This window comes from Thunnus albacares, chromosome 1, assembly GCF_914725855.1.
Source record: "Thunnus albacares chromosome 1, fThuAlb1.1, whole genome shotgun sequence".
NCBI classification, from domain to species: Eukaryota; Metazoa; Chordata; class Actinopteri; order Scombriformes; family Scombridae; genus Thunnus; species Thunnus albacares.
The window spans coordinates 20,083,654-20,107,857 of NC_058106.1; the positions used below are offsets into that span (position 1 = coordinate 20,083,654).

At 41.1% G+C, this 24,204-nt stretch overlaps 3 protein-coding genes across 3 annotated transcripts; 2 read left to right on the plus strand and 1 right to left on the minus strand.

The window, feature by feature from the left end:
• The first annotated feature begins 2,374 nt into the window (after positions 1–2,374).
• Positions 2,375–6,136, plus strand: LOC122988425 (stress response protein NST1). The gene is made up of 3 exons (XM_044360709.1): positions 2,375–2,873; positions 3,779–4,213; positions 5,441–6,136. Exons 1-3 carry the CDS (start codon positions 2,588–2,590, stop codon positions 5,779–5,781), a joined length of 1,062 nt encoding a protein of 353 aa, XP_044216644.1. The 5' UTR covers positions 2,375–2,587; the 3' UTR covers positions 5,782–6,136.
• Positions 6,137–7,124: 988 nt separating this feature from the next.
• cog4 (component of oligomeric golgi complex 4) lies at positions 7,125–16,218 on the plus strand. The gene is made up of 19 exons (XM_044348225.1): positions 7,125–7,475; positions 8,725–8,807; positions 8,949–9,063; positions 9,511–9,685; positions 9,935–10,128; positions 10,410–10,515; positions 10,601–10,758; positions 10,840–10,898; positions 10,976–11,100; positions 11,193–11,311; positions 12,043–12,209; positions 12,339–12,504; positions 13,423–13,485; positions 13,568–13,681; positions 14,048–14,140; positions 14,218–14,301; positions 14,394–14,495; positions 14,817–14,945; positions 15,496–16,218. The coding sequence occupies exons 1-19, from the start codon at positions 7,338–7,340 to the stop codon at positions 15,628–15,630; spliced, it is 2,325 nt and encodes a 774-aa protein (XP_044204160.1). The 5' UTR covers positions 7,125–7,337; the 3' UTR covers positions 15,631–16,218.
• Positions 16,219–16,521: 303 nt separating this feature from the next.
• gnao1b (guanine nucleotide binding protein (G protein), alpha activating activity polypeptide O, b) lies at positions 16,522–23,379 on the minus strand. Its single transcript, XM_044348253.1, has 8 exons — positions 23,010–23,379; positions 22,801–22,843; positions 20,102–20,243; positions 19,678–19,838; positions 19,458–19,586; positions 19,190–19,319; positions 18,377–18,530; positions 16,522–18,259 (listed from the first exon to the last, which is right to left on the minus strand). Exons 1-8 carry the CDS (start codon positions 23,125–23,127, stop codon positions 18,072–18,074), a joined length of 1,065 nt encoding a protein of 354 aa, XP_044204188.1. The 5' UTR covers positions 23,128–23,379; the 3' UTR covers positions 16,522–18,071.
• Positions 23,380–24,204: the final 825 nt, after the last annotated feature.

Here is a 24,204-nt window from a genome sequence, read left to right on the forward strand (position 1 = left end):
TGTCTGTGATTTCAGTTAATTCCGCTCCTGTCAAGTAATTTTAGAATTGTTTAAGTGTAGATAAATCAATAAATAGAGCAGAGATCTTAGTTATAAAACCTAATGTAGGTTAATCAAACTGGTAATGAAGAGCTCATTGAAACATCAACAACAGTTTTGCACATTGCAGTCTGGTTAACAGGGTTGCAGCTATTTATTAGTCAGTTAATTAAAGCCTGTGACCCCACTTTGGGCGCAAGCCGCCAACAAAGGCCCTCCAGGAATCCCGGTCCTGGGCCAATTTCTCCAGCTGTCCTCATGTATGGCCAGGGCACAAGTGTGACCAATCCATCTCCAGCGTCTTCGGAGGATTTCTTCATCTGCAGGCTGCTGTTTTGTTTGCTGTCTCAGTTCCTGGTTACTGATAATATCTGGCCAGATGATTTGTAGAATTCCTCTGAGGCAGGTGTTGGTTAATGTCTGGATTCTCTTCATGGCTCCGACAGTTGTTCTCCAGGTCTCTGCTCCACACAGCAAAACAAGCTTCACAGTGGTGTTGAGGATCCTGATCTTGGTGTTGAAGGTCAGAACTGAGGATCGCCTTTTTTCAGCTGATGGAAAGCTGCCATTTCCACCCGACGGCAGCTATATACAATCACAAGATGCAAAACTGTTTCTTTTAGTGTCTACATGAGTTTTGAATGTGTATTTGATTGTAAAGTGTGCATCTCCTACCACACTTGATTAAAGTTATCCATGTTGATGGCACTTAACTCAGGCACAATACATTTAGTGAGTCTGTTTGAGTAATTTGAGTGGAAGCAGCGTGTTACTGTTTCTACTCATAACTAAAGGCTCCCTCTTGTTCTTGTTTTCTCCAGAGGCCTTGACACAACTGCAGATGTACTAGATGTTTTGCATTTTCTTCAGTTTGACCTGTGTCATCAAACAGTGTTGCATCAATGCAAATACAACTAATATGTTTATTGATGAATTATCAAAGTGTACGTTACCCACCCTGCCATCACAAATGCTCTGTCGGATATTATTGACCATATTGTTCAGACCAAAACCAAACAGTCATGTGGACCACCAAGGGAACCCTGGAAAAACTGTGAAAATGTGAGGATGATGAAGAGAATCTTCCAGCTGAGCGCAAAACCTGTTAAAACCTAAAAAAAAAAAAAAAAAAGCATTATTAGATTTATGTGAACATAAAAACAGTGTCTTGTAAAAGTGTGGGAAAGGGGACTACCTAAAATACATATCTGAATTCAATAAAGAGAGATTAATCAAATCTACATTTATGTAAATAATATTTTGCTATCACAATAATTTTGTTGACATGTTTAATCTTTTTGTCATGCAGAAAAAAAATCCATAAACAATGTCATTATACCGGAAAGTTGAAATTTTGTTTTTCAAGCACAACTATTACCTGAAAAAATCAAACCTGCATACATTTATATTATATTAATTTATAAATAAATGTGTCCTAATGATTCAATGTCTGCTTTACAAAATGGGCAAATATTAAATTCAATATTAAATTTGTGGTGTAGGAATTCATTACATGTATACCTTTTGTTACATATTTTATCCTTGTTATGACATTGTCATCAAGGATTAAATTACACATGTACACATTTTTTAGTACAAGAACCAGAGAGCAAAATGAGACCTTTTTATCAAACAAAGCAAAGGAGACATAACTGCCTTTACAAAGACAAAAACAAACAAAGTCATCATTTTTCAACAAGTAACTGGACATTAAATTCTGTGGGGGTTTTCTACATTTTGTCAGTTTCAGGGCAGCATACGTAAATGCGCTTCAGCATCCAAAATCTAAGAAATAAAAAGAAATATTTCTCTATTTTCTGCTATTTTGCTTCTTTTTTTTAAACCAACTGATTGGAGGTTAAATTCTGGGAGGGGGTGAGGTTCTACATTTTGTCAGTTTCAGGGTCCATACAAATAAATTTCAGCATCTCAAAAGAAATATAAATAAATATTTTCTTTGTATTAGAAATAATGTGTTATTCTAAATTTCCAAATATTATGGGAATTTACATTGTGTTCATAAAAAGGTTTCCAATGTAGCAAGAAATATGAAATTAGGAGAGTTTTATAGAAAATTTTGGATGATGTCTAGATTACGAAACCCTCGCGGGATTTGTACGCTTTCATTCATTGTGTACGTGTTGTTTGTCATTGTACTACATAATTGTGTTTTATGATGTGACAACGTTGTAGTTAAAATCTGGTTTAGACACAAAAAACCCACTTGGTTAGAGTTAGGGACAGATCATGGTTTGGGTTAAAATGATCACTCTCGCGAGATCCTGCGTAAATCTAGGGTTACCATGTAGACACTACAATAATCTTGTTTTAGCAACTGACGGTTAACAGCTGGCCCGGATGTGACGTTGCGTTGTAGCAACACCCTCCATTTAAAAGAAGAAGCTCAACAAATAACCAGACTTTTACCGATACAAATCGTTACTGGGCAAGTCAAAGCTACCTCTGGATACCGTAGAAAACACCGAGCGGTGGAAATTGTCGCTGTAGATCCCTGACAACACAACAGAGTGTGAGCAGATGTGATTTAATGTTGTGTGTTGATAAACCGGAGATACCGATAAACATGGCCCGTAGGAGAAGTGTAGTGTGGGGCTTTTTTAAAGCAGTCGACTCAGACTCGGTCCAGTGTCTTCTCTGCAGAAATTATCTGGGGAAACGGGAGCAGGGCACCACAACAGCAATGCTGAGACATCTGCGTGTCAAACATCCCACCGAGGTCGCCATCGCCGAGAAAAGTGTGGGACAAGGACCTGAAACTGTTGCCAGCAACGGACACCGAGACCTGGAGACTGACAGCGGACAGTTCTGCTCCGGTATGGACCTCTACATCACCTACTGATGCTCCAGTCAGCCTCCCAGTCAGGGTTAAGGGGAAACATAAATGATGATATTTAGCGGCTGATTCTGTGTTTTTCCACCACTGACACTTGTGTAAACTTAGACATCGTAGCAAAAACCTTAACGCTGTTTAAGCCCACTTTCAGATTTGTGAAACCTTTATTTTGCTTATGAAAACAGAAATAAAGGTGATTTCACTGATATTTGTCCATCCAGACCACATTAGACAAGGTCCTGATCAAAAACCACTATACTTAGACCTGTCAAATCTGGACTAGATTAACAAGGAGACTCATTAACACAGTTTCAGATTTTTCTGAAACAGACATCTGAAATGTGACCCTGACTACACGCTGCTTTATGGAAGATGTCAAAAATCAGAAAGGTTGGAAACCACTGTTCATCTTTAACAATGTGTTGTATTTTAAAAGCTTGTTATATCATCCATTGCATCTGAAAAGTAAGTAAAGCTGTCAAATAAATGTAGTGGAGTAGGAAGTACAATATTTCCCTCTGAAATGTAGTGGAGTGGAAGTATAAAGTAACATAAAATGGAAGTACTTCAAAATTGTGCTTAAGTACAGCACTTGAGTAAATGTACTTAGTTATTTCCCACCACTGATTATGAAGACAATTTCTAATGTTTCACAAGCTTTTGTGACAACATTGGATTATTCCACATTGACTTAAGCTTTTAAACTCACTTCAGTCAGTGCAGAGGAAGGTAAACATTGCTCCTGGGTCTCACTACACTCACCTGCTTCTCCTCTGTATATTATAAACAGAGTTATCAGAACTAAGAGTGAACATGTGCCGCCTTTTTTCCAAAGTCATGCCTGAGAATCTTTACTCACTATAGCTTTGTTTACCTCTTCTTAAGTGGAAGTGGCGCTGGAGGATGGAGACTCTGACACCATCACCACAGTGAATGAAGCTGACATTAATTCGGCTCTTAATGGCCTCCTGGAAGCTGCACAAGGAGCTCCAGTAGAACAAAGAACAGATGAAAAGGCAAGTGGTCACCGCTGTTTAAAACGCAGACGGAATACACGGAGCTTGATCTGGAGACACTTTGAGCGCTTGGAGAGTTTGGCTGCTGCTCGTTGCCGGATTTGCAAGAAAAAGATACAGTGCTTTGACAGCAGCACCAGCAACCTGCATCGACACATGTCAAAGAGGCACCCGGAGGCGTCTCAGGTAGCGGGTGATGTGCAGAACCCACCAATATCCAAGTCATCACGTGGCTCAAACGCTAACGGTGACACATCTACATCGCCGGTGACTGTCGAGGTGACAGAGCAGAGACAGTTTTCAGGTAACCTTCAGTGCTGTTTGTTTATGTAATAAACTCAGACTTTTTCAAATACATCTTAATTAGTAAGTGAAAGGTATAACAAACACTTCTTCATTTAACAGAAGACGACAATTATTAAATGTTGTTTAAACACAAACCTAAATACAAAACAATTTAAAGAGTAACTAATGTTATCTTTGCTGACCTCTAGTGGTTTAACTTCTCAGCTTGCTACAGTGATGTGCAGGTGTACTTCAGGACCCCACAACATCATCAACCACATTTACATGCACAAAATACTTATTTTTTGCCCTTATTCCAAAAAAGGCAATATTCCTACTAAGCTGTTTACATGCAGAGGGTTTTCAAGGTTTTCCTCTGCTCCAGTGTGAACAGGAATCACAAGATCTCCGCAGGCAGTGAAGTAAACCAGCAAGGTGAAAAACATTAGTGAGCTGCTGCCTGATATTTATTATATTGAGTTACAGGCACATCCAGTACCTCGGTTGTCCCATGATGTTTACTACCCTGCTGAGTGTTTTTGGTGTATCACACCAAGTCGTGACCGTCAGTCCACAGCTGAATGTCAGGATAATAAACAATCTCCTCCATCCCTGTCGTGGAGAAGGCACGCTCTGTTTTTCAGAGCAGCTCTCCACTCTCCTCTCATTCCTCTCCTCTGTCTGCCTTCCTGCTCCAGTATATGTCATTTTGCCTGCTCTGGGTAAACAAGCAAGAGGGCTATGAGACCTATTGAGACACATATTCCAAATGCTCCTAAAACCAGAATAATATCAGCATATCCCACGTGTCTTAAAAAATGCTACATTCAGAATAAGGCCTATTTCGGAATATCCAAACAGAATATGCCATTTATATGACCCGTATTATATTCAGAATATTGTCATTGACAGAATAATAGCAGAATATTAGTGTGCATGTAAACATTGTCACTGCTGGGTTTGGTTACAGGTGCATCAGAGCACCTTTCTGTAATGAAACAAGGTGTGAAACTTTCAACCAGAGATGGCAGCAAAACACTAATTTTCAGCCTTAAAAGTGCAGTAAAATATTTAAATATTCCATATTCAACTACATGTGTTGTCAATGTAACTTTAAGAAAGTAATTAGTATCTTAGCAACATAATTAATTATTAATTACTTAATATAAGTTGAGTGAACAATTCTGCTCCATTTTGTGTTTCTACTGTATTCAACTCGCAGCCTTCTCTTTCCTCCTTCTTGCAGATGTGATCAAAGATTCACGAGCCTCTGGAGGAGAAAGGCGTGTTTTCAGGAGGGAGCAGGAGCTGATAGAAGCTCTGAGGAGAGCGCAGCGGGAGGAGGCGCGCGCTCTGGAGCATCAGAGGGAGCTTCTTGAGAAGCTGCGTGCAGCGAATGCCAGAGAGGCAGCTGTGGAGAGGGAGCAAATCGAGTCACTGAGGAAAGCACAGCAGGAGGAAGCCAAAGACTTAAATAGACAGAGAGAAGAGCTGCAGACAGAAAAGGCAGAGCTACAGAAGAAACGGGAAGAGCTTCAGCAGGAAAAGGAAGGACTCCTGGTTTCCAGAGGACAGCCAGCCTCCTGATTCTGTGATGAGACTCAGGACCCAACAGGACTGACAGGTTTTGACTGTCATCATCCTCATTTCTTTAACGATTTAGGACTAACTCAACACATGACAGCATGAAAATGTAAACTCCTCTTATAGTAAGATTTTTGGATCCTTCTATACAGTTGTGTTTTACTGCCTTATGGTGTCTGAACATTTGAAAAGTTGTAATGTTGGAAGGAATCATTTAAAAGTGTAAAACAATGCATATTTATAAAGACACTTTTGATTAAGATCTTTATGTACAAAAGAAGATGTTGAAGAAAAGGAGATTACTGGACACTGTTCTTGCAACAAATGCCTTCATTAAATTAATACATCACCTCGAAAATTCTTGAAACTCCACAACTGGCAGGAGGTTTCCTTTTATCCTGAGTAACCAGGATATTGTTTCGTGTGGGGGAAAAATTGCAAATACTGTTGAGTGTTTAAAATGTAATTTTGTTACTTCTTGAGCAACAAAATTGAAATTCCACAGTAGTGCCATTCGCAGTTGTATCAGGGTGGTGGCAGATATTTCAAAACCAACACCAAGGATGGATTACCAACAGACCCTCAGGTTCCCCAAAGGCCTCCAGGATCATTGTGTGACAGGTTGTGATTATCTGACATGGATTTATGGACGTGTTTTAGGTCATGTGTGTCATTTCAGTACAGTATAAACTGAAATTATAACAGTGTTAAGGCAGCTCCGGTATATTTACCTCATCTTGAAGCCATGTCTTGTAGAGTGGTCAAAATCTAGTAATTATACCTTTATTATTTTAGTTTGTATTGCGCTTACATGGTGCAAATTCCTAAATAACCTGTATTTAATCAAATTAACACAAATGAAGTGACACAGGAAACATGGAGAGGGTAGTATTTGAAAGAAGAAGGCTGCCACATGTAGTCTGAAATTAGACATCATTAGGAGTTTTTTTTGTTTTGTTTTTTGTAATTTGGGTGCGCCAACTCTTTTAAAACAATCTCACTGCTGTCTCTTGCCAATGAATGGCTTCCATTTCCATCCTATTACTAAATAATTATTTTTTTTCTCCAGTTAAACAGCAGCAAAACTCTTCACTCTTCACAGGGATCCCTTGCAGGAGCCTCCAGAAGCTCCAGTACATTCAGAACAGCACTTTCATCCTAATTCTTATTACTATTTTCTTTATGTTCTGTTCTATTAATACTGTAGCACTTTGAGTTTCACTATGAATGAAAAGTGCGGTACAAATTAAATGTATTATTAAATATGATGCACAAAATCGCACAACGCATGCGTAAAATATTTGCGTGTGTTACCCTGAGTTTAGCCCCTCAGGCAGTGTTTGTAGACTGCCACGGCAACAAAAACTTATGTGTGGGTACATGCTTAAGGGTAGTGTTACGGCCATGCTTAAGTTTATTACGGTCAGTGTATTTTAACATGAAAAGGCGGTGTGCTTGAGCCGACATTATCCTGCGAAGAAGCTCTGCCTGACAGGCTAATCCCAGGGAAAATCGTCACCGGTGCTGCTTCCTGAGTGCTGTCTCTGTGGCGGAAGAAGATGGCTGACAACGGTGGGCCCGTCGCAACGAAAAGATGCGATTCTGGCTCCATGTCCTCAGTGAGTATGGAGACTATCTCGGCCCTAACGGAGCTGGAGGACCTGGAGAAAGTTTATCAGCAGCTCTGCGTGGAGGAGGTTCGTATAACACTATTAAACCACTGTTAACGGCAGTTGGTTTGACGTGTACACTTGCCGTCGTCATCGACGTAAACGTCTGTTCCGTACGTACGTTGCTGACTCAAAACACTGCTGTCAACATCTGAGGCAAAGGACTTAATTATGAAATTATGTCTGAATTAGCATAAAAGCAACCAAGCTCATGACCGTGCTCCACTAAAAAGTTTCTTTATCAGTGACTAGGTGCTAGCTATACATTTATGTCAGCTGGTCGGTAGTTAGTGGGTCCCACCAACTGAATCTGAGAGCTGTTACCATCATTGTAAAAAAACATCCTAAATATATAATATTACGTTACCCTGCTGCCTTCAGAGATGATCCTCATGTTTAGATATTAAGTGTTTCTTATAATCAAATGGTGTGCCAACTTTATTGATAAATATGTGACCACATAAACACAATGAACACAGTAACCTGACCCAAATGGAGGAGTTACAGTGGCTCCAGCTGTGGTTTGTAACGAAAGGGGTCTGACTGTTTGTGCAAATGTGAGCCATGTTTTGTGCCATTAAAGGACAGGTTCACAATTTTTAAAGTCAGTCCTTAAACAGTAGTCAGTTGTCTAAATGATCATTGAAACAGGTTTTGCTTGCTGTAATTATTCCTCCTGTTCATACTGACCAATAAGGGATTCCTTTGTAATGCACTTTCAATGTAAGTGATCCACAGCTCTCATTTTGCGCAAAAATGTATTTAAAAGTATCTTAAGATAATATGAGGCTTCAGCTGTCAAATAGTCAAATAAAGTGGATATCAGCCACAGTTACAGTCTTTTTAACAGTAAGTTCCATCTTGTTTTCCTGTTCAGCTGCAGTGGAAGATTGACACTAAAAAGACTAGATTTAAGGTATCTACTTGATTTGACTAATTTGGGCAGCTAAAGCTTCATATTACCTTCAGATAAACATTGAAATACATTTTTGCACTGAAGGATTGGATTTTGTCCTACATCATTTACATTGTAAGTGCATTATGAAGGGATCTTTCAATGGCTAGTATGAACAGCAGGAAAGATAACAGCAAGAAAAACATGTGTCAATGGTCATTGGGATGTCTAACTGTTTTAGGACAGACTAGAAAAAATGTGAACATATCCTTAACGCACAACAACCAAAATGAGAAAATAGATGATTGTTCAGAAATTAAATTATTAAATGTATAACACTATTCATTGCTGCTCATTACATGTTTTTGTTTTTTGTTACAGAAAGAAGTGGAGGCTGAGCTGGACAGACTGGTGGGACAAGAGGGGACCATTCACACTAAGATGCTGGCACTACAGAGGATGGGGTACAGTTTGTAGCTTGTATCGATCAGTCTAGTTTCCTAAGCACCCACTGATGATCACTGATTTGAGCTTCAACCACCATAATCTAAGATCTTTAAACAAGAATGTGTACTATTGTGACAAATGTTGTCTGTGCTCTGCAGGCCCAACCTACAGCTGATTGGAGGAGATGCCAGTCAGCTGTCAGGTATGATCACGTTTACCTGCAACCTGGCTGAGAACGTCAGCCGCAAAGTCAGACAGCTGGACCTGGCAAAGGTACACACACATACAAACTCATTCCATCTACCCTAGACATCCATTCTGCACCATCAGGGATGTCATGGGGTCAACCCGCATACACTCAGTTTTTTAACCTTTTTATTTTTTATTGACACAATGTCAAAAAACCTGTACAGTCTAATGCAATCCAGTGTCAAACTCTACAACACACCTCATCGCTGCAAAACACTTGATTGTTGCTAACACTGTCTCAGATGTTTTTATTCAACTCTAAAGTGATTTTTTTAGCAATTCTTTTACACCTTTGAGTATAATTCAGTCCATACAAAACCACAACTATAGCCTCGTAAATGACCAAGTTTCCAGAGTGCACTCATCACATCTTTGACACAATGTCAACAATTACACAAAGTATTAATCACAAGATGTTGTTATATTGGATCGCATGTCCTGTTCTCTTAGCATATATCTTATTTTTTGTAGACACGGCTGTATAACGTCATCCAGCGTGCTGATGATATCCTTGACCTGAAGTTCTGCACAGACGGCGTGCAGACAGCCCTGCGTAATGAAGATTACGAACAAGCTGCTGCCCACATCCATCGATACCTTTCTCTGGACCAGTCAGTTATTGAGCTGAGCAGGCAGGGAGAAGAAAGTACGAGGCCTCAAGTTCTCTGTCACAGTGCATGTTGTTGTGTCATTGTCAGATCATTGTAGGATTGTAGCAGTACATAGATAATGTGATTGTGACTTAACAAAAGATCTTATTACAATAAATGTCATGTTTTAATGCTTTTTCACATACAGCAGGTACTGAGTAGATACAGTATGTGCCGTGGCTTGCATCTGTATTATCATGACTAGACAGACACTGTAACGCTGTCGATGCCTCGTGTCTGCACAGGCAGTGCCGTGGACGCCAGTCTGATAATGCTGCAGGAGGCAGAGCAGAAACTGAAGGTCATCGTCGCTGAGAAGCTGGATGAAGCTGTAGCAGCAGTTGATCTAGCGCAGGTGGAGAGGTTCTTTAAGATCTTCCCTCTGTTGGGCCTCCACCAGCAGGGCCTCGCCCGCTTTGGACAATATCTCTGCACTCAGGTCAGTAGTGAAATGCATGAAACATGCTTAAGTGTCAGGGGAAGGCCAGGTCTTAGCTCTATGGATTGGAAAGGATCATTTATGGTCAGAGTGTTGCCAGTATTGATTCCCATACTTGTAAAGAGTTGCAAAAATGCATATTTCTCTCATGCTCTTCTCTTCTATTACTGCTAGAAAGGAGGCAATGTGTGTCTTGTTTGCTCTTTGGTTTCCTTTGTCTTTTGGTCATCTGATCATACAGTATGAGTCATCTTTCTTTCTGTCTACAAACACTCACATAGCTTGCCTCCAAAGCTGAAGAGAACCTGCTCTTAGCTACAGGAGGAGATCTGGGCGAGAAGAGAGCACCTCTGGTGTTTGCTGACACTCTGACACTTTTACTAGAAGGTGAGATAACAGCACTGATACACTGTTTGTGTGTTGCGTTTTTTTTTTGTTGCCTCGGATCAAATATGTTGGTGTGTTTTGACAGGCATCGCACGTGTTGTTGAGACTCATCAGCCTATTGTGGAGACATATTACGGTCCGGGCCATCTGTACACACTCATCACTCACCTGCAGCAGGAATGTGACCGACAGGCGCAGAAAATAGTTGATAAGTTCATCCAGCAGAGAGGATACCACAACAAGGTGCGCATGGCATCTTAACCGCACGACACGGTTGTTTTCACTGCATACCTGTACACACTGTGACCTGAACTCCTCCTGTAGTTTCAGATTGTCCAGAACAGCATGATGAAGAGCGTGCCAGGGGAGAGGATCGAGCCCAGGTATTTGTTTTTATCTTAGGATCATCATGGAGACCCCACCGTCTTTGTCTTTTTTAATATCTTTCTTACATGAACAGGGAACTGGACCCTGTACTGTCAGAAGTCACCCTGATGAATGCGAGGGCAGAGCTCTACCTGCGCTTTTTACGTCGTCGCATGATGGCCGACTTTGAAGTCGGGGATGCTCAGAGCATCACACAGGGTAGTTTTATATGAACATATGATTGTGCATGCAAAGATATCTATTTGTCAGTTGAAAATATGTATTTAAAATATATTCTTTCTAACACCCAGAGCATCAGCAGAATGTGGAGAAGCTACTGAAACACTGTTTGCTGAGCACGACGATGCAGGAGCTGATTGGCTACTACATTCCAATGGAAGAGTACTACATGAGAGAGTCTGTCAACAAGGTTAATTACTCAGTTTTATATATTTATAAAGAATTTGTATATATGACAAAATAACCTTAACTCAAGGTCCACTGTTTGGCTTTTCTGGAGTTTTCAAACACATTTCACATCTTCATCAATGAATGGCGTTTCCATGGCAATTGTTAATTTGTCATCATGTGACCTAAGTTGAGAATTTCAATCATGTAATAGTAGTTAGATGTGGTTGAAAGCTCCAGAAAAAGCAGCTGCAAACTACTGTTCCAAAGGTCAAGAATGAACTTTAAAGCTCCAAATTATTTTTATAGTATTTTTGAGTACTGACTGGTCGAAGATTGATGAATCAGATTCAGATGTGGAAACAAGAATGAGTTCCGGTTTACATTTTATTTAGCTATGTCAATAGATTTTAGGCAGACTACTTATTTTGGTCTTAATGAGCAAAATTCATAGTCAATACTGAACGTTTTAGTATTGAAAAGTGACGAGAAAAATAAATGTTATGCTGTTATGTTTTGTCACAGAGAATTAACGTCTTGATGCAAATATGTTATTTGTACATGTTGTCCAAGTAGATTTTACATTGATCTAAACTGACAAAGTTGATTTTGATAAATATCAATTCTGACACTAAAAATTAAATTTAAGAACAGAATTTAATATTAAATAGATAACGTGAAAATGTTGTGTTGAACTTTTAGGAAAGCGAAAATAGTGTTTTATTTCCCATATTAATTAATATTCCTCTTCAGGCTGTTACTATGGATGCATACGAAAAGGGTCAGCTGACCTCCAGCATGGTGGACGACTGTTTCTACATCGTAAAGAAGTGCATCAGTAGAGCTTTATCCAGCTCCAGCATCGACTGTCTGTGTGCTATGATCAACCACGCTAACTCTGTGCTGGAGTCCGACTTCAGGTGCTCACTCTCTCATTTTCCAGTTTATATCTGAAATACTCTTCAGCTGCTCTTCATTCTTCATTTGTTCATATCTCTCTCGTGTGTGTGTGTGTGTGTGTCTCCCTTGTTCCTGCCCCCGCCTCTCAGGGAGGTGTTGTATAATAAGCTCCGGCAGGGCTTCCCCGCTACGACGCTTCAGGACATCCAGCGTGGCGTCAGCAGTGCAGTCAGTCTGATGCAGAGCAGCTTACAGCAGGGCAAGTTCAACACACTGGGCATTGAGAGTGCTGAGCACGCCAAGGCTGCTTTTCTGGTGAGATGGAAACACACACACACACATATACCCGCCTCGCTCTCAGGCAATGGTTCTATGAAGCCTTGTTGCATGCAGTTGGCCAGACAATGACGAAATTCAGACAGACAAAACTAAGCCTAAATTTAATGAATATATCCTGATTTAAGAGTCACCACTGAGAATAAAAAAGGTTTGAATGGTTGTTACCTGCTTTTTTATGTTGCAGTGATAATGCGCAACAATGATACAAGGCTCATGGTGATGTTTTTGTATGTATTATTCCTGACAGGATACAGTAAAAAAAACATATTGTAACTCGGACGTTATCATTCAGTCATTGAGGCTCTAATCATGAGCAGAGACCTCTATCAAGCGAAAAAAACGAAATTTTCATTACTTTTGTGCAGTTTGGAGTACCATCAACAGATTCCTGGCTACTCACATTGACAAAGCTTTTTTACCTTTCTTTTTTGTTCACCAATAGAAGAGACATTCTTTCTCTCTCTCAGGATCTCATTTTCTAAATGTTGGATCTCAATGTGTAGTCTTAAAGTCTTAAATTGTGGTAATATCATCTGTTCTCCAGAGAGAAGCCTGGCTTCAGCATTCAGGTCTTTGTTTAAGGCTTGTTCAACGAGAGCAGCAGTAGTTTAAGGGAGGAATCAAATGGATGAATAATCTCATCTAATTTAATAGCTAAGTAGGGCTTTAATTTTTAAAATGGCTCTCAGCTGAACGAAGCACTACTTCAAAAACCTTTTAACCCGTTTGTCAAAAGTTAATTTGGACTCAGAGGTTCATAAATACCAGTTTCACCACAGAAGCCAGTTTTCTGCAGTTTATATTTGTAGAGAAAGATAGACAGAATATAAGTGAATCATACCAAACCAAACTATAAGAATCCTTCATTCACAGTTTTCTCTTTTTCTATTTCAGGTGACTCTGAATAATGTTGAGGTGTGTAGTGAGAATATCACAACTCTGAAGAGGAATCTGGAGGTAAGTTTCATATCTGCACACTGCTTCTCTTCTATCCGTCATATCATTCATAGTTTACCTCGCTGTTTTTCTCCCTCTGCAGAATGACTGTTCCAAGTTGTTCAGTCAGGGTGCCGGTCCTGGCGAACAAGCCAAGATTGAAAGCTGTCTGTCCGACCTCGTCAACACATCCACCAAGTTCAAGGATCTTTTACAGGTTGGAGGCACAAACACATTGATCAGAGCTTCTCAGCTGGGAGTTGTGTATATATTTACTAACAGTAGGTGCCATGCGATGGGAAGGGTTAGCGTGACACATAGGGGAGGATAACTATTTGTCTGTTTTACAGGGAAATACACTGTATAGTCTGTTTTTAAAGGAGATATTTCCAGTTATTTTTTAGGGGGAAAGAGAACCTCTTTGCAAGATTGAATTTTTATTTTTATTTTACAGTAAAGTAAACATATATCCAAGGTGTTTGTCAGCTAGAGTTTGTTGTTAATGTGTGCAACTTGTGGTGCTAGAAGCCTCATTGGTAAAAGTGTCCACTGAGTGGTAAAAGTTACATACTCTGTTTCACAGGAGGGCCTGACTGAGTTAAACACAACAGCCATAAAGCCTCAAGTCAAACCCTGGATCAGCTGCTTCCTGTCCATCTCACACAACATAGAGGAGGTATAGTGTCACAGATTCATTCACGCACAATCATAGGTCATAAAACATTTCTCTGTAACTGCTGTTGTTCCTCACAGGAGGAGTTCAATGATTATGAAGCGAATGACCCCTGGGTGCAGCAGCTCATCGTTAACTTGGAGCAGCTCATGGGGGAGTTCAAGGTATCTCCTCCATTCAAACTACAACTTCTTATTAACTGAATATACATAATCTTCCTTTTCATTTTTTAAACTTCTCCCTGTCTTCTCACCAGACGGCCCTCTCCCCTGTCATCTATGACACCCTGACCAGCCTGATGACCAGCTTGATATCTATTGAGATGGAGAAGACGGTCCTCAAGTGCTCGTTCAGCAGGGTGAGGAGCCGGGCTCAGCCACAAGGTGGCAGCCAGCACCCTGTGCATCACATTGCATCACATCACATCTCTGACACACGTGATGAAAAAGCCTCAAGCAATGATTTATTGATGAGTCTAGAAAGGCCTGTAGGAGAGGACGCTTCCTCTTGGCATGATAACATCTCTCCTATTTTGAGCAGCCTGTCTACTGATAGAAAGAACAGGAAACCTTTAAATAAATGGCACCACTTTCTGCAGCATGTAGAAGAAAATATTGCTGTTCACAAAATGTATTCACTGGTTTTAATGGTTTGTATCATGCTGATCATTCTGTTGTAGCTGGGAGGGCTGCAGTTCGATAAAGAGCTTCGGTCTCTTGTGGCATACCTCACCACTGTGACCACCTGGACCATTAGGGATAAGTTTGCTCGTCTCACACAAATGGCCACAATCCTCAACCTGGAGCGGGTAATTTAGATTCTTACACACACACAATACACACAATACACATCTGTATAAAAGCTAATTTTATGTTTTTACTCCTAACATTAATGGCAGTCTACACAAGTGGTGGAAAAGTACATTTAGTGCTACTTGTACTATACGGAGTATTTCTATTTCATACTATTTTATACTTCTACTCCACTACATTACTGAGAAAAACCTTGTAATTTTTTTACATTTTATATACAAAACAGATCACAATTTTATCAAATATGATGCGTTGATACAAAATAATCTTCCCAACAGCATAAAAATAGTTAAATTAGAGCCACCTTGACCAACTACAGCAGTAAAATGCTCATTACACATTAATTTAACAGTAATATAATATTTAATATTGTAACAGTCACATTTTCTGCATTATGACTACTTTAATTTATGGTAATTTAAGTACAACTTGCTAAAAAAAATACTTGAAATTGAGTATTTTCATAGTATGTTATTGCTCCTTTGTAAATGGTCTTCTTCCACCACTGGTTCACACAGACTCACTTGTTTGTTTGTTTGTTTGCAGGTAACTGAGATCTTGGATTACTGGGGCCCAAACTCTGGCCCCCTGACGTGGCGGCTGACCCCTGCGGAGGTGCGTCAGGTTCTGGCCCTGCGTGTCGACTTCAGAAGTGAGGATATCAAGAGGCTGCGACTGTAACTTATCAGCGATTGTGCTGCAGTACCCACCTTGTGATGCATTTCACTAAAGAGCTCTGCACAATCTAGGTTTCTGTAAATGGATGTGGGCAGGGTGCGGGGCAAATGGCTGAGGGTTTCTTTTTTGTTGGAAACAAAACCGCTCGTTGTTGCTCTTTCAGGAGATTTCAGTCGGGTTTTCAGACTCTGTTGCCTTCTGCTCCACACCCGGCGATCCGTCAGTCTGTATTAGAGTTACAGCTGAGCTTTTTTAAAGACAGGGTTTGAGGCTATGTGGCAGGGATGGTGAACTATTTGATATGAATGATCTGTAAAATACGAGACTATTCTTAAATGTGTAATTAAAAAGTGTAAATCTGTAATTGTGTCACTCTGGGAGTTCCAACCTTTTAACCTGTAACTGTCTCCATGAAATGAGGACACACTGGGAGGACACACTGGGACTGCGGCTGTCAGTGAAACAGAGCAGTAATGAACATCATACCCATTAAACTGACAGAAGCAGGTCAGACAGCTGATCCAGCCTAGTCATTCAATATATGAATAGCTCCTTGTCTGTGATGATGGAACACTTTTAACCTAATAAATTGAGAGCCGCTGCGCAACGCTTCTGATCCCTGCCATCCGCCACATTTCACGAAGTGCTGCCCTATTGCCATGCAAGACCTGTTCCCAATTTTTTATACACTGTACATATTCCTGACACTAAATACACCAGGCAATGAAGCATTAAAAGTGGTCCATTCTCATAATGTTCAGCCTAATTTCCTGGTTTAACCTTAATTCTCTGCACAGATTAAAGCAGGTCAGTGTGTTTAAACTTTTGCTGCGGTCACACAGTCAACCCTCTTACCTTTCAGCATAATCAGACTCAGACCATGAAACACAGGAGTAGTTAGGAAAAGTGTGGCTTTAATGTAAACACAACATTCGATTGGCTCAGCACAAACATTCCACATGAGAGCAACCAATAAACTACCGAATAGGATGAGGGTGCAGCACAAAAACATTCACAGTAAAAAAAAGTCTGGTATAATCATAATATATATATACAGTACGGTGCTTTTTAAGGTGAAAATGGAGATAGGATATGGGGACTGATATGTGATAGGTAAGAGTATACAGGAGTAGGAAGATGAATTTTTGGGTGCACAGGTGAAAATGGAGAGCTGTTACTTTTTCTCTGTGAAAAGAGAAACGTGACAGACGGGGGGGATGATGGTTCCCTGTTTACTTATCAGGGGAGAGGTGGGTTTAAAAAACCCCCAACTCCCCAGACAGAGGCTGCCTCAAATGATATTGTTCTCCTCGTGCAGTCTTCTATTTCTAAACAGATTCACATCGAAGGGTAAAGCACCACACAGAGAACAAGATGTCATTGGAGGGCTGCTTTCTACCCTCTGAACTGTAGACAGGTATTGGTGTATACCCCAGTTTTTCATGACAGGAAATAAATATGTGGCACGGGATTTCAGGAGGTAGGAGGAGGCATGTAGGGCATGAGGCTTAAATAAATAAATCATTCGATGATAATAAAGTGTTATATCTTTTACTTAAATAATATCAGTTGATAATATGAACATGAGCTATGATTTTTTTATCCTAATCCCCTATCTGTCGTTCTCAGATGGTTGGCACCGATGTGACTTCTTTTTTTTTTTTCTTCCTTTTTTTTCTTTTTTTTGAGATATCATTGGCTGATAGGCATTTCCTCACGCTACAGGAAGCCAATGGCAATGGGCAACCACTCTAAACAGAAGAATCCTCTCTTTCATTATGTTTTAAAGTAAAAGAGAAAACAAGTGGAACAGACCTGCAGGCTACTCAGTCATGTGTGGGTCTGAAGGAGAGGGGAGCTTTGTCCCGTCTGAAAGTTAAAATAGCCTCCTTCTTCCCAACCATGACCCTCAGCCACGAGCACAGCACCTCCCCAACATCATCATCTCCACCTTCATACACACAGCAGCTCTTCAAACGGAGCATCAGAGGCTATATTCAGTGCTGATAAATGCCTCGAGACTTGCACATAATAATGTCACATACAGAATGGTACTATAATCCATGTTGTGGTGAAAATGGCATTTCACACTCCTCGCGTTGCATTTTCTGCGCTGAGTTTTGCTAAACAAGGCGCAGGCTGAATACAACCCCGGTGCTGCCACTTCTGACCTTCCCAGTTGTTGACAAAGTCATCAACAAATCATGAAAACATTCAGCTCAAAAAACACATTTTTTTTTATAAGACAAAACTGGGGTTGTGTACTGAAATCATAGTAAGAGGAAGGGAACAAATCATGACAATAATTCAGTGTGGTGTCTGACGGCAGCTCTTTGGGTCCATTTGGACGTGTAGAATTACATATTTATGTGTTTATGTATCATCAAAATTATCATTATTAACACCTCATACTCTCCATGACAACCTCTGTGCTTGGCCAGGCCTCAGTATAAGCCACACCCTCTAAGGTTGTTTGCAATAATGATGTCAGTGACGGCATCAAACACTACCTGGATGTTTCCTGTGTCTGTGGCACAGGTCAGGTGACAGTAGATCTCCTTATTGGGAGAGCGGTTCTTACTCTCAAACTGAACCTGAATATATGCCGTAGCATCGTCGTAAGTATTAGCACCTGGAGACAAAACGGAGGGAATAGAGAGAATAAGAGACCAGAGAATATGAGAGACTTCATATGAATCTGTTTGCTCATAAAGCAGCTCCATTTAAGAATGAAAGGCAAGACGCTCACCTGTGTATTCTGGAAAACAGATCGTCAGCGGTGATTTCTTGATCTTCTCAGCGAACAGATCCTTCTTGTTGAGGAAGAGGATGATGGAGGTGTCGATGAAGAACTTGTTGTTACAGATGGAATCAAAGAGCATGAGCGACTCATGCATGCGGTTCTGCAGGAGGAATAAATAAAACAATGAGGTTAGTGTTACAATGAAGAGAAACATTGGACTAAAATAACTAAAACATGCAGTGTTACAACATGCAAGTTTAACTAATACAGCGCCTGTAAAAAATATTCATGTTTTACTGTCTTACAACGTTGAATTAAAAGTAGATTTTGTGGCTTTTTTTGATTAAATTAAATGTAAAAGTGAAAACAGATTTCTACAAACTGACTGAAAATATTAAATACACCATATATATCACAGTCAGTGTGATTCAAAGTCATAAAACACGGTACAGTTTGATTCGTATCTTAATATATAACTGATTTAATAGGTTTATTTAAGTGTCACTGTGTCCTTCCTCTGCAGCTTTTTATGAGGTTTCTGCCTTTTTTCTTGTTAAAGGTTTTTGTTTGAATTGAGGGTCTAAGGATAAATAATGTGTTAAAGCCTCTAGGACAAACTTGTGATTCTGACTGGGCTATATTAACGACATTGATCTGGCTTGACTTGCGCGGAGAAACAAACACTGAAAATTGTGTCTTTATAATGAATGAGAACACAAAATATTAGCTATCTTTCTAGAAATATCGGCCTTTATAAAAACACATCAATTGAAGCTCCACCATGAAGGATTCAGTCTGTGTTCACTGAGTCACACTTACAGTTGTTTCATCTTCATGGAGCACCTGATCGTAGCCGCTCAGAGCAACGCAAAAGATAATGGCTGTCACATCTTCAAAGCAGTGGATCCACTTCTTCCTCTCTGACCTCTGACCTCCTACATCAAACAGCCTGGAAAAAAACAATACAAGAAGTCAATTCGTATACAGAGCCACAATCCCTGAACCTAATCTTAGACAAAATGCCAGCAACAAAGGCCAAGTCTTGTAGTCATGAGCTATGACGGTGCAACGATTCGGCGCACGCTACCTGAAATGGAGGTTTTTGAAGGTGAAGTGGGTTTCAACGATACCGGTGGTCTTCACTCGGGTTCTCAGGATGTCCTGCTCTGTGGGCTGATAGTCTGCCGCCCCGATCCGGTCTAGACTGTCCAGGTAGCTGATGACAACAGGGACAAAAGATCAAATAGGTGTACATTTATATATTTTTCACAGGTATTTTTCTCGTTCTGTCCTTTCACTCTACTCACTATTGGGCAGAGTCGTTGAGCTGGTATTCCCGGGCACGGTTGAAGCACTCCTGAGTTCCAGCGTCTGTCCATACACGCTTCATGGCAGTGAGAAGCTCTGCAGAGTATGGCTCCGTGTCCTCCATACGACTGACCACATCGCATACCAGTTTAGCATCCGCCTGTAAGAATACGTTTCACAACATCAGGGGAAAAGGGCAAAAAACAGGATTTTTTAATTTAATATTGTAAATAAAGATACACAGTGTAGTTTCAGCTAAAAAGATGCTGAAAAAGTGTTATTTTTATTTAATTTTTCCTCCATAACAGCCAGTTCTACTTTAGCACTTTGACATTTCATCCCCTAAATGTTAAGGATGTGTAAATAAAGGCTTTGCGGATTTGTGTGTGAACAATTCAGCAGGAGGGGGTAAAGGTGACTCACTTTTCTATCCTTGTCTCCAAACTCGATGCCCAGGGAGTCCATAGCTCGGAGGATGGCTGCCAAGCTCTGGATGGTGTTGCTGTAGACCACAGGCTTATACTGCTTCACATCATCCCCAGAAAAGCCATCTTCATGGATAATCCTGCATGCGCACACAGACATTAGCACAGAGACACAAGAGTGGACTAAACAGAAAAAGTCTAAATATAACCATATGTTCCTGCAGATCCTAAACAATCGTCTCTTAGCCTTTGAGGATAAAGGTCTACATGCTCCTGCTGATACAGAGCTTTCTGTATGTGTGTGTGTAAGGCGATTCCTTCTTTTTGACATCCAACACTTACATCTTATCATCTCTCCTCCACTCCTCAAACCATCTCCAACTAAAAGGCATCTTTAAGTGTGTCAGTAGTGTATAATGGGACATAAATTGATCACATTGTCAGTCTGTGATCTGTAATTGGACACTAATGTGATATTTAAGCCATTTATATTTTATGACGGCCAATGGAGTGGAATCAGTCAGAATACTGATCAATCACATAACACAGGACTCCACTGGTCTGGTCATCGTCAAATTATCCATCAGCATCGCTCTCACTCTGACCTCATATACACCAAATCTACACAATGTCCTTCCTGACACTCACCTGTAATCCACATTGAAACTGTCTCTAATATTTTAAACTTCTGCAGCTCCTCTTCACCCCCTTTATGATCAGTGATCGATAGTTTAAGAAGGAAGATAAATAAGGGATGATGATTTTTACCAGAAACAAAGACCACCTCTGCTAAAATCATATATAGTTTTATTAAATACAACGTTAAACTTCAGGGGAAAGGAGCAGAGGTGCATGTTTACACAACAAAGTCCATTAAATAATTGTGACTATTGTTTAGATGCACCAGTATCTCACTGGTTTATCACCTCTGCTCAGTGTTTTAAGGGGGAAAACCCTGAAACAGGAGGCGTTTTTTTTATATTTTGTGCAGGCACATGTCTGTAATTATGGATGAGAAGTCTGAAAAAGCCTCACAAGCCACAAAGAGAGAGTTTAAATTATATATTATATTATATATTATTATATTCATTAATGATTAATCTGCTGATTATTTTCTCGATTAATCATTCTGTCTATAAGAAATTAGTTAAATATGCTAATCACAGTTCCCCAGAGCCCAAGGTGACGTCTTCAAATTGCTTGTTTCATCCAACCAAAATCAGCTCAATATCACATAATAAAACCAGTAAGTATTCACTTTTAATACAGTTGCAACCAGAACATTTTTGGCCCTTTTGCTTTAAAAAATGACTTAAATTGTTAACGGATTATGAAAATAGTTTGACTAATCCTTTCAGCTCTGTACAGTATGTGCAACTGATGAAAACTTACCTGACCAATCACAGAAAAGTGTAAAAATAGACTTCCCTGACATTTCTGCAGCTGCAACTGACTAGCATGGTTAGTACATCACCCATCAGGGAGGCTGCTTGTTGTTTAATTCATATAATTCATATCCCGTGAGCCTCACCGTGCATATATTTCCTTTTAACTATGATACTCCACTATTATGAGACACATTATCCGAATATTTTGAGGTTTTTAAAGTGTGCCTTTTTTTAGATTCTCTCTCACTCACATGCTGCAATGAGAGTGAAACGACAGGTGTAGTCTCACCTCATTCACACAATATAAAGACTGAATCTCCACCAACATACTAACTTGTGGACAAATAACAGCAGAGCATACAAAATATACCCCCCGAACTTTATGACCCACGATGTGTAGTAAAACCACGTCCATATGCTGCCTGCTTAGGCTAAAGTAAACCGTGAAAAATGTTTGTAAACACTATTTAGCCCTGTGTCTTGAGTTCAGGGCAGAGCAGTGACTTATGGACCACCAGAGACCAAAGGGGGGGTGATGAGGTGAAGGGGAAGAAGAAGAAGAGGGGAGGAAGAGGGAGGGAGGTTGCAGTCAGTGCATTGCAGGCCGGGATGCGCTGAGCAGGACGGAGGCAGGCACACTGCTACCCACAAACACTGGTAGAGAGATGTTTTCACAGGACAAAATATACAATGGACGGTGACTGAAACATCTAGAAACTTAACTAAGAGGTTTAGAGAAAATAACAACAGTGATTTAAAACATCAAAGAGTGATTTAGCTTAGACAGGGGGAAGGTTTAGATGCGGTTTTAGAAGCCATATTTCTGCGTAAATCCGCTTTATAGGCAAAGTACTCCCGGCGATATCGGGCACTTAAAGCCATTAAGATTAAAAGCAGAGGTATTCACTAATGGAGCTGTAGTGACCTCACTGTAATTCACACACACACACACTCGCGCGCACACACACACATACACACACACACATATAGAGGAACAACACCCACACACATATCCCCTGTCACACACTCCCCGTAGCGAAGTAAAAACCCTTCGTTAACAACATTTTAGCACCCAGGCGGTGAATAGCACCATGGGACGCACCGGTGCGGCCTCCTCCGCAGCCTCACTGTCGGTCTGCAGGAGGTGCTCGAGTCACCGGCACTCCTCCTCCGGGGCTACGGCCTCTCGGAAACATGGCGGCTCAAACCTGCCTGAGCACAGATAGGGGGGAGGAGGGTGCAATCTCGGGCCTTTCACTCTGAGTTGTGACGGAGTGGGTTAAAAATGAGCAACACAAGAGCCACTTACTTCATCTGTTTGACGATGGTGCTTTTGCCGGACTCCCCGCCGCCTGTAAAGAACGGAGGGCAGAGTGAGAGCCGGCAGGGAAATCAGCACCATGGAGAGCACCTCCGCCCCATGCAGCCCGGTGGGGCTGCATGGGGCGGAGGTGCTCTCCGTGGTACTGATTTTCCCTGCCGGCAGCTCGCCCCGCGGCCGGAGAGGCTCCCTCTTACCGAGCAGGAGCAGTTTGACGTCCTTGGCGGCGACCATCCCGTCCTCTTTCAGGTTTTTCTCGATGGCCTTGCTCCGGTCCAGAGCTGCGCGCTCCTCGGCGCTCAGTGTACATCCCATGTTTCCAGGCGAATGAGCAATCCCGTCGTCTCTCCGGTCCGCCCTGTCCCTCGCCGACTCTCAATCAGTGCGTTGTCTCGCTCTCTCTCTCTCTCTCGCTCGCGCTCTCCTCCCCGCGCTGTCCGCTACAGCATTAGGCCCGGATTGAGGGCAAAACAGAGCCGGGAACCGTCTTTTCTCCGTGACTCCCGAGTGCTGTCTCTCTCGCTCCGTGCCCTCTCTCTGAGGGGGCTGGGGGGGTGGGGTCGTTGTGCTCGAGCCTGCGGGGTTGGGGTTGTTGTTAGGTGGGGAGGAGGAGGAGGAGGAGGAGGGGCAGGGGGGTCTCCAGCTCTCTCTCTCTCTCTCTCTCTTTTTCTTTCTTTCTCTCTCTCTCTCTCTCTCTCTCTCTCTCTCTCTCTCTCTCTCTCTCTCTCTCTCTACGGGGCGGCGCTGATGATGATGATGATGACAGCGAACGCGAGCGATTTCATCGTGTCTTTCGCGAAGACAAGGAGGGGCGCGAGAGGAAGAGGAGGGAAGCAAGAGGCTGGCTGCGCGAGACTCACCTAACGCAGACAATCTCGCTGACGTCAGAGCAGCCGAGGCAGGCGCTTTAATCACGTCCCATGAAAGATTATTCAAATGAAAGAGCCCTTTAAATGGCAAATGTTGCCCTCTTGTCTCTTGGTATTAGTGGGAATTGTGCTGTCAGCCCAACACTGATATTATTCTATTATTCAAGCGTTGCAGCAGAGTTTAAACCACACAGTCTACGATTTAAACATGTCAACAACGTAAACAGGCGTTAAACACACAGGCATGGTGGTGGACAAGGAGCACAGCAAGAAGATTTTTTAGAATTATATCAAAAATATAGTCGGATTATCAGTTGTGGAGGAGTAGCTATACAAAAATGTAGAAAAAAGTGGTGAAAAATATTTAAAATACTCAATTATAATTAAAAGTCCTGCATTCAAAATGTTACTTAATTAAAAGTACATCAGTATTAGCAGTGAAATGTACTGTTAGGAAGATTAACCTATATTTTATAAGCTCATCACAGGTTTTGTAAATAATAACTTGATCTGTGAAGTAACT